The 17,034-nt window shown below is 34.2% G+C and overlaps 1 protein-coding gene across 1 annotated transcript in view; it reads right to left on the minus strand.

Annotated features, from left to right (window-relative positions):
- Window positions 1–17,034, minus strand: part of LOC102804440 (dynein axonemal heavy chain 5-like) — a 170,322-nt gene that overhangs the window by 27,368 nt on the left and 125,920 nt on the right. Inside the window, exons 57-63 of the mRNA XM_085505137.1 lie at window positions 12,609–12,754; window positions 8,315–8,573; window positions 6,428–6,454; window positions 5,603–5,626; window positions 3,278–3,487; window positions 2,947–3,185; window positions 1,189–1,206 (exon numbers count right to left, since the gene is read on the minus strand). Coding sequence (XP_085361263.1) covers window positions 1,189–1,206; window positions 2,947–3,185; window positions 3,278–3,487; window positions 5,603–5,626; window positions 6,428–6,454; window positions 8,315–8,573; window positions 12,609–12,754 — 923 coding nt within the window. The remainder of the gene's footprint in view (window positions 1–1,188; window positions 1,207–2,946; window positions 3,186–3,277; window positions 3,488–5,602; window positions 5,627–6,427; window positions 6,455–8,314; window positions 8,574–12,608; window positions 12,755–17,034) is intronic.

Below are 17,034 nucleotides of genomic sequence, written 5' to 3' on the forward strand. Positions count from 1 at the left end.
CAGAGTTTTGACGTTAGTCATTCATCACTCAGATTTGCAATCTTAGAAATTGACGACACTCTTGGCTGATAGCAGCAATTGTGTCATTATGGTATGAAAATTCAGTAAACACTTTGAAGAGGTTTTAAAAGCACCACTGTAAATGTTTATATTTAACATATTCACAAAATAATACTTGCTAGAGTTTTCAATTATTATTTTTAACCACAATTTAAATACTAAATAGACAATAGATGATTTTCTGTCACTGCAATATCTCGCATTTTGAATGAAAGGCACAGATCATAAATTTCTTATTTTATAGCTCAGTGTTGAAACATGGAGGGAAATTTGGTATTAAGATACAATTATTTCATTAAAATTGACCATCATCAATTGGTAACACATCCTTGTGCGTGAAAATACACAAAACTACTTTCACCTTTGCTGAATCCCACGTGATTTTTTGACATTGATACGACTTTTGTCATTGTTTTTGCTTTCAATTTCATGTATAACATGGGATCTCACAGTGAACAGAAAATGGTAAAGTAGAAGCCTACTCATACATTTTGAGAGAGTTATTAATAAATCACATGACAATGTTCATTGATTTATTGTGTGCAATCACTGTCTCATAAATCAGTGTTATTTTACAGTACAATGTTGTAACGTTTGTCACTTATTAAAACAAAACTAAAAGTACCCAAGGATCTCTAATTTGTTTACTAAGCAACAATTTGAGATATGGTATGATGTCTGGTACGCTATAATTGTCACCATTCATCAAAATACAACAATTATTTTTTTCAAATTAGGCTGGTGACCCTCAATTTGTTTAAGTCAATAGTCTCACATTATCCAAGAGTACAATTTATTGCAAAATAAATAAATTTTGGGTATTTTCATTTATGAGTAGGCTTTGATCTTATATATAAAATTAGATTCTTATTTATCAATTTGTTATCAATATAAAATTATAATAATGTTGACATTATCATTTTATAAAGAATAATTACATCATTATAACACCAGGATCAATCACATCACATTAAGTTAAGTCATTAAGATTTAATAATTAACATCCTATCTTATTAAATTGTGCTCTACACAGGGAAGCAATAAATAAACTAATACATATAGAAGCAAATACATACACACATATCATGAATGGTAACTAAATGGTCATTCAGCTGAAAGCAATCTTACCGATGACGGCGATTCACCCTACACGGCGAATGTAAACACATATACACATGTCCAGCAACGTGATGGTGATGGTGACGACAACGAGAAAAGCCATGCAGCATTTTTTTTTAGAAGAATGTACGGAGGAAAATGTGTGTAATGTTTGTATGTAAAAACAAATCAATACAGAAGAAAGAAATACAAAATCAATATAAATTACATCACAATATTAAATATATTTATATATTTCCATGCATTAACAAAAATAATGCTATCAAGACCAAATTTAAATTACATGCATGCAAAAATCCACAGACCATGCAAAATGCAGAAAACCATAAATACAATATGTTTTTAATTTGACCATAAACGAGGCACATCTTGTCTTGTAAGCCATACAAAGGTAAATAATTGGCAGATATCACTTCCATTGATATCAATCAAAGTCGATAAAGAACTGGTAAATAACTAGGTATGATTGACAGCTGGCAATTGCCGAAACGTGACCCAATTGATCTCCTTTTTGCAGTTACAGAGAGTTCTTCTAGTCTTATTGAATGACAGATATATGGGTCTTTCCACAATGATTCCAAATTATCAGATGATTGACTATTATTGAGCCAAGATATAAAATGAATTTTATACAGCAGTCAGTGATTGCTATGGGTACAGGATTGTTTGTATAATATTCACACTATAACTAAATGATCCACTGTGTTATAACAATATTCTGGGTTCTACTGTGATATGTACATGCAGTGTTGACTCAAAATATGTCAGATTTTGTCAGATGCAGAGAATAGTAGAAAAAGAAGGCATGCTATATGTCATGCAATGAATGTAACATAACTTGATGTATAGTGGTTGCAAAGAATGCTGTTAAAAACTACACAACCTGACTTTACAGACATTTCAATATATAGTGTACTGTATCATTTAAAATCAAGTGATTTCAGGTAAGGTATACTATACAATGTCACACTCTTGTTCTAACATGCCATTATATCACCTCCACCTGTGTCTATAAAGTACAGTTGCAAAATAATCTACTATTATACTATGAATTCTTTGTGCCTATTAGGACAGTTCCCGCACACAAATTCTAAATGGTTATAAAACTATGATCTATCAAGACATTCAAAAGTTGAGTTACAGTCAGCAATAATCTACTCCATGTGGAATACTGTAAAATACTTTATTTCAGCTGGAATTAATTTTTGCTGAAAAGACTTTTTGAGTGTTTCGTTTGGAATTTATTTTCAATATTTTTGACAAGTTAAATGTAAAACAGGAAAAAAGGTATTTTCACTGAATCATCCCTTCAGTGAATATAATATTCCAAATGAAAAAATGAAACTATTTTAAAGTATAGGTACATACATGTACAGTCATCCAGGGTCAAAGTACATGCTTGTCACCTGACAGCTCACTTTATATGTGCTGGCCATAGAGCAAGTTAACACATTGACTGCTGACGCAGCTATTTACCATTCATATCGGCTTTGAGCAGTATTTATAAAAAAGTTGCTGTTTTAAAGTTGCACTCTGAGATTATTAAAAATGCTTTATTGAGGCTCGACAATGATGTGAAATACTTGATCAACTAAAAACGTTAAATTTATAAATGATTTTCATCACTCATGAAGTAATTCAGACCATCAAATATTTCACATATTGCCTTAGACTCCAATTATAAAAATAATCTCAGAGTACAGTATGCTCAACTTTTGAATGAATTGTTACAGTGTGACTCACCAAAACCAAATGTTTATGACTTACTCGCTCTTCTCGCTCTCTCTGCAGTCTCTCGTTCTCTTCCTTCTCTTTTTCCAAGTCATCAAGTTTGCGCAGTGCTTCCCTGAGAGGGCCACATTTATGTGAGTACTCCACAATGGCACATGTGTAGGCAACCAAGGTGCCTGCATCCTCAGAGCTGTACCGTGTTGCAGCAATTGTTATACCACCAGAGTTGCTAGGAGATAGTGTTCTTTTCTTGGAATCAGGCAGAGATGAGCTTCCTGTATGAAAAAAACCAACAACATTGAAACAAAAATATTTCTTTTTACAAGGACGAATTTAATAATCCTAGCCATAAATATAGTCTACTTACCTGGTACATCCAGTAACGATCCTTCACCAGTGACTCCATCACCTTCTTTACTCCGTGGCAAATAATACTCTACCCCGGCAAGCACATCATCATCTATGCCATCTTCCCATCTAACATTGTGCAACATATCTACAAACTTTACAGAGTCATTCAAGATGATCTGAATCTGTTTCCATTTTGCTTTTCTCTCCTTGTCTTCATCCTTCTTAGCTGCACAGTGGAGAAGTTCATTACTTAATTCAGGTCAGTGCTGATAAATGGTTTATAGATTTATTGTGATTATTTTATGCATTATGCTGGCTGTGCATCAGTAGTTTATGTTTGGTATGCAGTAGTGAGTGTTAGAAGGAACCCAACTTATATCTGTTTGGCATTACAAATAAGTAAGCAACAGTACATACATACACAGTACATTAGTGAGAAGTGTGTGAAGGTGAAATAGAAAATATCTGCGACTGATTACTGCAACCGTTTATCGCTGCACCTGCATTGTGTAAATAGATAGTATAATTAGAGTCTGCAAAGCTAATTTAATATTCAGTGTTTTTTGCCTGCTAAGTTAGGCAATTGTGGAGTTAGGCTGTTGTAGAGTTGTGGAGTTGTAGATTACAATTCCCAGGTATTATTTATACACCCTTGAATTTAATAATCCGCTGAGTTAGGCAAACTATTCATTGAAATTATGGTTATTTTAGGCAAGAGTTGTTAGTCAATTGTCAGGTAAGGAAAGTTACCAAAGTTAGGCAGTTAATAAGTAAAGTTAGATACAAGTTCAGGTTGATCAATACAGTTGCTTGTTCACAGTGCTTGTGTAGGAGGTATAGTTCACGGAAATAAAGTCCACAATGAGTAACTTGTTGATATCACTGAGTAACTTGAGATATCACTGAGTAACTTGGTGATATCACCGAGTAACTTGGTGATATCACTAAGTAACTTGGTGATATCACTGAGTAACTTGAAATATCACTGAGTAACTTGAAATATCACTGAGTAACTTGAGATATCACTGAGTAACTTGGTGTATCACTGAGTAACTTGGTGTATCACTGAGTAACTTGTTGGCATCACTGAGTAACTTAGTGACATCACTGAGTAACTTGGTGATATCACTGAGCAGCTCTGTAGGCCAACACCAACTAAACTTTGATCACAATCATGACATATACACTCAAAACCTACTTTAAATATTGAAGACAATTCTACACATACAAGGTTACATACATAGTTTAAAGAAGGAGATATTAAACAATCAATTATCTCATTAACCATGGTCAGTGCATAAATGAAGCTAGGATTTTAGACAATACAGAATCTGACAGACTGTGAAATCTGTCATTATCACTCATGAACTTCACACCATAGTGACCAAAATGAAACTATTAGGGTCTACACATATTATTGCAATATATATGTTATGTGTGTTATCTGTACTTGTTATATTTATTCCCCATACTCGCTAGTTTTAGTGCTTGCATATGGTACACTTTACAACCAACTACTTTTCACAAATTACGGCCAATGCAATTCACATGTACTTTGCTAAAGTTGGTTCCATACATACCCCTGTCACCACAAAATCACTTACACACACACACACACACACATACATACATATATATATATATATACTGGTATATACAGGATATACAACAAAATCTAGCAAACAGAATTACCCCACTAAACAAACTATAGACATAATTACTGTATGATCACATAAAATTAAAGTAATACAATAAATAAGTTATGTCCTCAAGAGTCAAAACACATACAATAGATGGATATAAACAATTCTCTATCAAATAAACAAGAGAATACAGCAACATTAACTTTTCTCCACCATATCCCTCTTTTCATCACAAATTAACAAAATAGTCCTGTTTATAGTCTGCACTTTCTTTCGGTATATTTGGACAAAAATAGCCAAATTTTTTAGTAAAAACTTAAAATTGACGCAAATTTTGTCTGTTGGCTTCAAAATTAGAATTTATTTCCAGAAATATTGAAGAATATCAGAAAAGAGTGCAGACAAATTTGGATGGGAAAGTCTGGTGGTGAAAAGGTTGATTACCAATGTATACATCTATATAAGTGTCAGAATAGTTTCATTGCTACAGGCATGACTTATTGTATGTATTGCAAACTGTAATCTGTGCATATACATTTGAACAAAACTGAGTAACAAGTGTAATGAGCCAGTGTACTGAACTCAGCAATTCATGTGACACATATCAGTGCATAATATATTAAACCACCACAAACAATAATTACTAGCAGTATATAATATATCAGTGATAGCAGGTGTTCTTATTTGAAGCCACTTACATTTTCTAGCCCTATAATCATCTCCTATAAGATGCAAACACATTACACCACGTGAAAAAAACATTTAATATCATGCAAATATATAAGAAATATTAAAATCAATATAAACACAACATCACCAACATTCCAATAATAATGCACATGCAGTTACATGTACTTTTATTAATAATTCTTAGTTTCATGCATATTAAAATACTATTCTTATAGTGATTATGTTTGGCTGTTTTGTATTTCTTTTTCTTTTACAGGATTATACTGTATTTCCTCTATTAGAAACACACTGCCATAGAGGCATGTATAAAGTGCAACCATCCTATAGCACCTTACAATGAAAACCAGATATTACAGAGAGACTGAGATGTGTGGGTAGCAAATCAGCACAGTTTCTACAGAGCTGATTCTAATACTTTAATACATCTCAGTCTAACTGTAGCAACCATCACCATTATATATTATATTAACTATGGTGCTTCTAATAGAGCAAATACAGTATTTAGAAACACTTGATGACAGGTCCCCAGAGATATCTTGTTTTCTGAAAGATGTTTATGTAAAATACACTATTACTGAATCTCTACATACACCCTTGTAATTGCTGTAGTTTGTCTTCATATTATTCTACTGAGAAAATATACCACTATTGCAGATTGATAGGGATGTTTGCTTATCATCAAGTTTTTCACATCAATATGACATCTGGCCTTATTGAATCAAACACATTGTTCAACCCAGAATCCTTATGATTCATTTTAATTTCTTTTTTAATTTGTATTAGAAGAAGAATTAAGTGTGATGATGATATGAGATGTAAGATAAACAACTTACGCTGGTAACCACTGGTAGCAGTATCTTCTGTTAATAAGGATCACGAGTCAATAAAATGTTAATAGTTGTTACAGGAAGTTGGGGGAGGAGGGCAAATAAAAAAAAAATATCAGTGATAAAAACAAAACAACGAATTGCAGCTGGAGAGGGAAACATGGTATGTATATGAAATAGTTGACTGACATGATACAAAGCTGCCCGAGGATACATAACTGTGGCAATCTGTGATCAAAACCTAGAGTAGAAGTGAAATTTACAGTTTACGTAGTGTGTGTGTGACTGGTGTGTCAATGACATCATATGTACATACAACAAGGATAAAAGTGTTTTTTTTTTATTGGAAACATATTTAGTAGAAGATTGGTGAATTTTATTTTCTCAGTTACAAAATTCTCATTGCTGGAATGAGACTACCGGTAGTTAGAAAAAAATAATATGTAACTGAATTGAAATTCGACAAGCTGCTGTCACAGTCGAAGGTGGATTCAAAGAAATCAACCATCTGTGCATGAATATAATACACATGTGTTCAGTTGAAACAACTTCAGAAATGTATGTGTATCCTTGGTGAATGTACCACAGAGAAACCTTACAGTGAATATCAACAAACACTATGACATGCATACATGCATTAGGATGCAATCATGTATGTATAAATGCCATGCATGCACTGGCTGTACTGCCCAATCCTAAACACTACTGCATTTACTTATTATCCATTGTGTTTCAGAAAAGGTGAGTTTTACACTATAGTGTATACTGTATGTTGAGTGTTATGTTGTGTACCATAATATTCTATCAGTAACACATCACAGAAAAGAGTGTATGTGCGAAAATACTGTTTGATTCAGGATTACATGAATGCGCTTCTAATAGAGAAAATATGGATGTAATGTTTTTCAATATTTATATCTTATAATATGCACACTACAATGTATTTTATATGGTGTACATCAATATACACAGTATCCACATTGGTAATTGACACACATATAATCAAAATAAAAATTGGTAATAAAATTAGTTGGATAAATCTGAGCATGGGAAATGGAAGCATGAGGGAAGGGGTACACCAAATAGAGATTAGAAGGACACCAAATGATGTGATGTCAGTCTTGTTGGATGATATGCATGTGATATTAGATGTACACAAACAAATAAACCCATCCAACCAACTCTGTAACATGTAACATAAAGTGAAGAAGGATGACACTGCCTGTGGCTTAAATTATAATAAATCAATGTACTGAATGGCTGTACACATTTCAAAATACAAATTATGCATATATCAATGGACCCTATTTACTAATGGCTGCCAGGTTCTCATTGAAAGTAAGAGAGTCGGGTGGCTTGTTTTCCCCTCAAAATAATGTTCCATTCTCTATTACAATTGCGTCCACTGTTCCCCTGACATGGAAAGTATGGTATTTGAAACAGTGAAAGTGATGGCAGTAAAAAATGGAACATTATTTGAGGGAAAATACTAGTCATTTAGCATAATGAGATCTTGACGGCCATTTCCAGTTAAGGTATATTGGTGTTTAGCCTGTTTAACACCAGAATTAACCGCCAAAATTTGTCTGCACTTTTTTTCTTATATTCTTCAATATTTCTAGGAGTGAACCCTATATTTGGAGCCAACAGACAAAATTTAAGTCACTTTTCGTTTTTTTTCACTCCAAAAATTTAAACTTTTTTGTCCAAATCATCTGAAGGAAAGTTCAGACAATTTTGTGATGAAAAGAGGGAACTGGTAGGTTAAACTATTATAAGCTGTACCATGACAATTGAGATGGTTGGAAGTTTTTACTTGGGTGAGATAAAACCACACAGCAGTAGCAGCAGCAGCATTTTTTGGTATTAGCAAGTTTTGACCGCAGTGCTTACTTTGGCCAGCTCTCCATCCTTTAGTAGGTGACTTAGAAGCCCCAGAGCTAGTGGACTGTCTACCAGATATTAGTGAGGCATCCTCATTAGGAAGCTTAGCATCGCTGCCGCCAAATTTGTCATAATAATGGACTGGTTTTTGCTTTCCTATCATTGTCAGAACCATTTCCATGACTTGTAGTACAATGAGTGGTGGGTTCTGGAAGGATCGCAGTCTCTCAATACAAGCTCTGTCTACTTTGCTCTTCCAGTGGAACACCTGAGACAAATAGAAATGTAGCTGAAATTATTTGTATCTGCAGGAGTGAAGCTAAAATGTACGTCACAGAACTTTCTATATTTCTACGGGCTCTGTGCGTGCTACTGTGGAACGCCGGCTGATAAAAAAGGCTGAAGTCGAGAAAACAGCACAAAGTAAATTTGAAGTAATCCGGAGCATTCAAATCTATATATGTTATACATGTAGGGGTAATCTTGTTAAAATGTTCAGTAGTAGTAGTAGTAGTAGTTTAGTGACAACAACTATCCAAAAGTACAGTTTTCTGGGGGTTTTTGGCCTTTGTTTTCATCATGATGGTTGCCAGGCAGTTAAATGCCCAGATGTCAGCCCCTGAGAATGAGGAATTTGCAAATAGTCTGCACATAAGTGTCTGACAGAATTGAGGTAAGTAAGGGTGCCTCTACAGGGTGAGGCGCATTTTTGTCAATACTAGTATGCCACTTGCGAGTACGCGCAAACCAGACTTGCGCGTGACATTCTAATCATAACCTGCGCGCAAACCAGACTTGCGCGTGTCAATAAAATAGAGCTGGAATAAAGGAAATGTACGTGCAAATCAGACTTGCATGTGAGCTTGCATGTACCTTTCTCATTGTACATGCCAATAAAATATGGAGATATCAAATATTATAATAAAATGTATACAAGTGTTGTAATGTCCGGTGAAATAACCACATTTTCAGTTGAGTTTTAAATTTTAATGTGAACTATTCCAGTTCATGGGTGCCAATGTAAGTTGAGAACAACTGAAAGGTACAAGTCAGGCTCTTTGATACGAATGGATCGAGAGTATACACACATGAATTATTTGCCCCAACAAATTGGTTTATTCTTTATTCTAAGTTGCGAGTGATATGTTTGTATGGGCTTTATCGACACCGTTGTAGAGTAATTAATAAGTCAGTATTATACGCCCGTATAAATAAGTATCGTTAGTCGAACGTTTCGGAGTTGTCAATGTATTTGTCAACAGTGAGAGTCTGGGAAAAATCGCAGAGGTGCATAATAGCTGCCTCCATGGGACAATGTATTGCAAAAAATAAATAGACAAATAATCTCTTCCATAATCACACCAAAACATGCAGAGATGGTGAATATTGATTCATTTGCCCAACGCACTTGTGTTGCGTTCTCCCATACCCAGTGGAAGTTCACAAAGAACATTCAGTTTTCGAGAGTCATTTCACTAGTACCGGCACGTCCTTAGTTATAATTGTATTCACGCAAGTTGACCCTTTGACATAAATAAATTGATTCTATTTTGAAGGTTTTATAAAAACAATAAACTTCGTTGATACATCTATTTTTAATGAACACCTCTAAAATATAAATGATAACAGTACCAAAATTACCTTCGTGAGAACAGTTTAGAGTGCAGTTTTTTTATTTTGAACCCATTGTTAACTAAAACTATACAATTATTGCTGTTATGTCAGAGCTTGTGGACACTCTGAGGGGGATTATTCGATTCTTCTTGGATGGAAACAGTTTGCCAGTGATCGTTAAATAAGATGGCGAGTTCAAGGCATTGTGCGACATTTCCGTCGCACTAGTTTGGTTACGTTCCAGCAAGAGCAACGGCCGACGTCAGCTAGTCTTATTATAAAACCTTCGAATTAACTGTATCTTGTTATGCATTCAAAATATCCTTGTTGCAAAACATGATATTCGAGGGATACTGGTACGTGGTAACGTTATAGTGGTGAAACTAAAAGTAAAATATTCCAAGGAAAAATTGACTGGCAATGGGACATCCCATTAAACAATAAACTGAGTACCTGACACTCGCCACGCTAATATTACTAATACAAGATCATGACAGCAACAAATATCAACAAACTACCAATGAACAGAACTTATAATTACTATGGCTTTTTAATATTCATTCTCAGTTTTATATTCATATTTCATGGAAGTGTTACAGCATTTTTTTACGTACCCATAAATGCAATGGAATAGTCCAACTACGCCGTCTCAAACGGCATCACATCAAAGGCATACCGATGTTTTGATAATCGCCCAATCAAGTTCTATTTTGCGCTGGCTGTCACGTATATGTCGCGCTATAACACACACACACACACACAGCCCCGTAGCTATAAGACCGAAGCTGTTCATACACTTGAAACAGTCTTTGTCAGTTTTTGCATAACGCTGATAAGTTTAGAGATGAATGCCTTCTTGAAAGTTCGTAGATTTCAAGGTACATGTGAACCCAATCTTGTTTAACTGGCATATTATAATCAATTATGTTTTTTTATATTGTCGATAGGGCGAGTGGCTACATAGTTCAATCAATAACTAACAGCAACAAACTAGTAAATTCACCTCGAGGACTAGACTTGCATACAGTTCCTTGTTTATTTGTTGTTGTGTATTCAATAAAATAACATTTTATCATGGGAGTGTAGAATGGCCTCGAGGACTCACTTGAGGACTCACTTGCAAGTTCTTTGTTACGTTGAACGACTTACTCCAGATGCTATTATGCATCAAGGGAAACACTTATAATTTGTAACAAATATAAATAGTTTCACCAACAAGCCTGAAACAAATCATTCGTAATTATTTCCCAGATCACTCAAACTTTTATTACTGCGTGGTAATTGCACCGCAACTTTTTCTGCGAATGTAACACAGTCCAATCATGGAGGTAAAAAAAACTCCAATCAATTGACTGGAGTGACGTTGACTATTTCTTGTTCGGGAAATGATGAGCTGATTTGGCGGTCACAGTATTCAGTTCATTTTCGCAAAACCAACCCAAGAGCTGCCGTGTTGTTGGGTGACTCGTTATAGCATGTTATTATACCATATGTTTATTTTATTCAGGACTACTTTTTCTGGAATCACAGAACATGTATACACTGATCGCACCTCTGGCACAGTCATCGGCAAACGTCTCTTGAGTAGCACATTTCTTGAAGATGTCGTTCTTTCACACATCATAAACATGTCCACAATATAAAGTAATATGCCAACAAATCATACAAGACATTATATTTCCACAAGAAACCCAGGATGATCTCCAGAAATTTAATTTCTTGATGACTTCAAAAGATGATGTAATAACAAAAAAAGATTGGCAACTATATTCATAATGCATTTCAATCAAGAAATAAAAATGCTATTTGATATGTAACACTTGCTTTATCTTTTTTTAACAACTAACTTTCTTTTTGTAGTAGTAGTTATCGCAACTAATCTTTATTGCTATTAACTGATAGAAACATTGTATTTCTAAGGATGCAATAAAGTTATTATTATTATTATTATTATTATAAACACCGCATGATTCCATTCAATAGAAGCTCAATTGGACAATGGCCTCACCGCAAACAGATTTAAATATTGTTGCTATTTAAAATAAACAAATAAACAATACAGAACATGTGGCTATAACACCGGACATTAACAACACTCATAGCCATTTTATTTACTAGTATTCTCGACCTATTTGATACACATACATTTTATTTACAGCTGTAATTAATTCATGTCCATAAATCATAATGAGCAGAGTGCAACACTGTGTTGTATTTCGTGATTTACTGTAACAATATTTGGAAGCTTACCAAAGCTTATGTATAATATTGTATCAATAAGGATCTTCAATCAAATGGGTGGTGCGCGTTTATAAATACGGAGTGACAACTAGTGAGACTTTTTGCAATGTTTTTGGCCGTATTCACAACATATTTTATACTTCCATATTTAATTGGCGTGTATAATTAGATATAATTAGCCACATGCAAGCTCACATGCAAGTCTGATTTTCTCGTACATTTCATTTGTTCCCACTCTATTTTATTGACACGCGTAAGTCTGGTTTGCGCGCAGGTTAAGATCAGAATGTCACGCGCAAGTCTGGTTTGCACGTATGCGCAACTGACATATGGTCAAAAATGCACCTCACCTTTTTCACGCACAACTACCCTTTAGAGGCACCCTTACATACATACAGAATTTGAAATCCCAATGAACCACTGACACACAAGAAGGCAATATGTTTACCTGTTCTTTTGACTGTTGTAAACTGGATCTACAGTCTACCACTTTTTTCCTAAATGTCACCAATTCTTCCTCTATTTTTACTTGTCTGCTTTTTAAATTTGCTTCTCGTAGTAGTTCAAACTGCTTGTCATATTCATCTTCTTCCTCTGTGAACATTAATTCAATTTGAGGGTTTGGTCAATATGTGTTGATATTTGATTTTACAGATCCAGTGAACCATAGTATTACATACAATAATAAACTTAGGAGCTATCCTCAATGCTATTAAACTTACTATGAACAGCGTCCGGATAACTTTCGGAAATTCCGTCGCGTTTCGGAAAGATTTAATTTTCACAACTTTTGAATATTTATTCATACTTTTAGGTTAGTGAGGAGGTTATAATAATTTTTCATTTCACTTTAACTCTGTTTTTTTCACCCCTCAGACCCCTTTGAAAAGTCACTTCTGGCCATTGTAATGGCCACTATTTTTTTAATGGCCAGAATACCAACCAGAAATTTTTTAATGGTCAAAATATTGGCCAGTATTTTCAAACTGGTAGTTATAATGACCACTGTTTGTACACTGGTCAGAATAATAGTAATTTTTTATTTAATGATGGAGTGGGTGACAATCTATTTTTTTAATGGGTATTATAATGATCATTTTATTTTTCATTACATGAATAAAATGGTCATTTTTTTTTCATGTCACAGATATACCCGGTAATGGCACATGGGGATTGACAGCTCTCCTCTTTTTCCTCACTCGCTTCAGTTTGCTTCAATTTTAAGCCAGTACAATTGTAGGTAAACGTAAAATACAAGATTTTGAAAAATTTGAAATATGGAATTATATATCTTGAAAAAATATGACGTTTTGGGTTAATTTGTTTTTAAAATCACAACAAATCATGCACTTGATACTGTTGACTTAATAATATATAGTATAATGCAATAGGTTATTGAACATAGAAGATGACCCGTTTTCAAAATTCATCCTAGACTCTTATCACGGGTGCTAACGAAGTGTGTGCAAACATTGAGCCCATGCTAATCACCAAAATACCATTGTACTTGATGTCCATTGGAAAATTTAACTATTATATTCATAACTATTCTTATTCATAACTATACTAAACTTGACAATCAATACAAGCACATTCTGTGACATTCTTGAGATAAAAATGGACTGACAATGAGACTCTGTACTACATCCTGTTCTTATAAAGGCAATATCCAGCATTTTAATACCTTGAACAAACAAGCAAGACATTCACTACTGAACATTCGAACAGTGTGCAACCCCCAAAATACTCAGCAACTGACTTTCCACCAAAAAAAGTCACATAAACAGCTGGTTATTCCAAAAAGTCACAAGGAGTTGCTCCAAAAAGTCACATAAACAGCGAGTTATTAATTCGAAAAAAGAGCCTGTCTTTATGAGTGGGGTTGAGCTCAAACATAAACAAAATTCCCATTTTAATAATGACAAAAAACTAAAGTTCAGTCTTCAAATACACCCAAACTATAACATTTTACATTGAAATACTTAACCAGTAACTTTTCATAATGTGTGTTATAAACTGTAGAAGTTTATGTGGAAGGGTCGATGGAAGCTGATTTTAAAGTGGCTTAGACACAGTCAACTAAAAAATACCCATGATGCTCTGCTTTATTTTTATATTTTGCTATTTTCTCTATTATGAATGGTTTAATGTGATATGAAAATTATCTGTGAAAATATTCCACAACTACTGCATGTGTACGAAACAGTGTTGGGTGGTTCAGTAAGTTATATTTTTTATTTTATTTTATTTTTTTATTAGACGCATAAAATCCGTAGGAAAGGATAAAAAGGGTTTTACAGAAAGAAATTTAAAAAAAAAAACTACAATCTAAAAAGTGAAACAAAAACTAAAAACTTTTCTAAAAAAAATAAAAAAAATCAAAAACAATAAAGACAATTTGCAGCCAATGATGAATACAGAATATGAAATGAACACAAAATGTAGCCTAATACACTGATAGTTGTTGCTGTTTTGTTCCATAGCTGTTTTTTTAAGAAGACAGCTAAGGCTGATGCTAGAGTATGGTTTGCCATAATCAAAATGAATTTATTCTGACTATTTTCTTTATCAAAATTTGGAACTTTATTTTGTGCAGTCAGGAATAATTTGTCCCTATGGTGACTGTAAGCTGGACATTTCATTACAAAATGTTGCTCATCCTCAACTATATTTTGGCTGCACATATCACATGTTCTTTTATCCAGCAGCACATTATTATGTCTGCCTTTCTCAATTTTAAGGTCATGGCTGCTTGTCCTGAATTTTGCAATTAACCTTCTAAGACCATGGTTCTGCATATTAATTAGGTAATTTTCAATTTTTAAATCTTGTTTGAAAAGTCTGTATGTTCTTAGTTTGTTTTTAGCCAAGGTTTGTTTTCTATTATCATTATGCATGTCTAAGATCCATTGGTTCTTAAATGATTTGTTTGTTTTTTTATGAATAAAGTCTAAATTTTTCTTAATTATTTTTTCACTTGAGTTTACAATGGTGACAACATCTATATCTTGCATGAGGGTTTCTACACTTGTAAACCATTTACTTTTTACATTCTTATTTACTAAGTAGGCTTCTCTTAGTACCGTAAAATCTGTATTAGAAGCCGCATCCCTAATAGAAGTCGCACCCATTCCTTTTGAATAATTTAGAATAAAAAATTCATCATTTCTCATATGTGTACATGCTCTAATAGAAGCCGCATCCCCTCTGTTGCATTGTACCATTTTAATAGAAGCCGCGGCTTCTAATACAGATTTTACTGTTGCATTGTACCATTTTAATAGAAGCCGCGGCTTCTAATACAGATTTTACAGTAATGTGTTATCAGAGTTTGTTACCCGGTGAAATATTTAAGTTGTTGTTTCTTGATAAAACAGTCAATGGGGTACCTTCCTAGCTCACGATATATGGGGGGGGGGGTCTAGCATAGAGCTCCATATGTGTAGCTAGCTGACTTAGCAGTGAATGGCATGTTTGTTTGTTCACCGTATTATAATGCTGGACAATAATAGTGTTCATGCTACATGATGTACTGGCTAAGATTTTAGCTGATGTTTGCATTTTGACTAGACCCAATTGCATCCACGCATTGGGAAGGCCAGTCCTTAGCACGGGGGCTAAGGGGCGCTGTTTACTAACGCAAAATTTCTGCTGCTGACATGTTTCATTCTAATTTATGAAGCGAAGTGCACTGGAACACGAGCTAAGACAGACCGACCGACTTATTTGGATGCACAGGAACAGTATATAACGACGTTACAGAATGCAGAGTTAAATTAGTACATGTCGTAGACAGCGAACCAAATTGGCATTGTTGTATGCTCTACTACAGCGACCCAATCAGTGTGGAAGCGTGTACGGAGTAATTAATGACTGGTGGAATACTAGTAGACAACTTCCCCAGAAGTCGAAGATATGGTGTTTCGTATGCGCACGCATGCAGTTTTGGGGTGTAACGTAAATTGCACATGTGATATTGCTTTTGAGTGTACCAATCAACATCACAAAAATTCCCTTCTAACAACTATCAGCAAACTAGTATCGGAAGCACCACAATGGTTTAAAAAAAAACAATTGAAAAAACTGGTGATGATATTAATAAAAAAAAATAAGCATTATAATTCAATAAAACATGGAAAAGGAATGAAAAAAAAAAATATTAAGGGAGAAAAATATATGGTGGTTGTTTCAATAATTTGTGGTTGGTTTATTTTGGTTAACAGTGTAGTTATGGCACTGTACCATTGCTGTTTAATTGTTTGTTCATAATTGCTGCCTCCCTTGGGAAACAAGTTTGGGTGTTCTTAGCCAGTGCACATACCCTCAACACTGTGGCCTGTGCTATAACTGTTGGGCCCTCCTGTGAGTGAACACAATTGGGTATAGCTGATATGCAAACATTTGGGATTCACTTTTATCTTAGCCTGTACTTGGTCAAAGTCCCGCTAAGGACTGTGACTTGGTGTAGCCTGAAACCAGACTACTGTGGATCAGCGATGTTTTGTAATGGATTACCTCCCTGATGAGTACATTTAAATAACAATGGAAACTAGCATATCACTGGCAACACCACAGTCCCTCAACACCGGTGTTGAGGGACTGTGGCAACACATATAAGGATTTTGGCAAATTTTCACCGTTTTGTATGAAACTATTTTCACAACAACATTAATGTTTTACAATAAATTATATCAAACATATGTATAATTTAGTAGTATTAAAACTTTTTAAGTTTTTTTGAATTAAGAATGCACCAATCTTACTAGGAATCTATTCATATCTAACCCTTAGTGTGCTAATTTAATAATGGCTCATCAAAGGTATTGAATTACTGAACACACATCTTTGCATAGTTTCCAAAATTAAAATATTAT

Source organism: Saccoglossus kowalevskii, chromosome 11 (genome assembly GCF_978046115.1).
Source record: "Saccoglossus kowalevskii chromosome 11, keSacKowa6.1, whole genome shotgun sequence".
Taxonomy (NCBI): domain Eukaryota; kingdom Metazoa; phylum Hemichordata; class Enteropneusta; family Harrimaniidae; genus Saccoglossus; species Saccoglossus kowalevskii.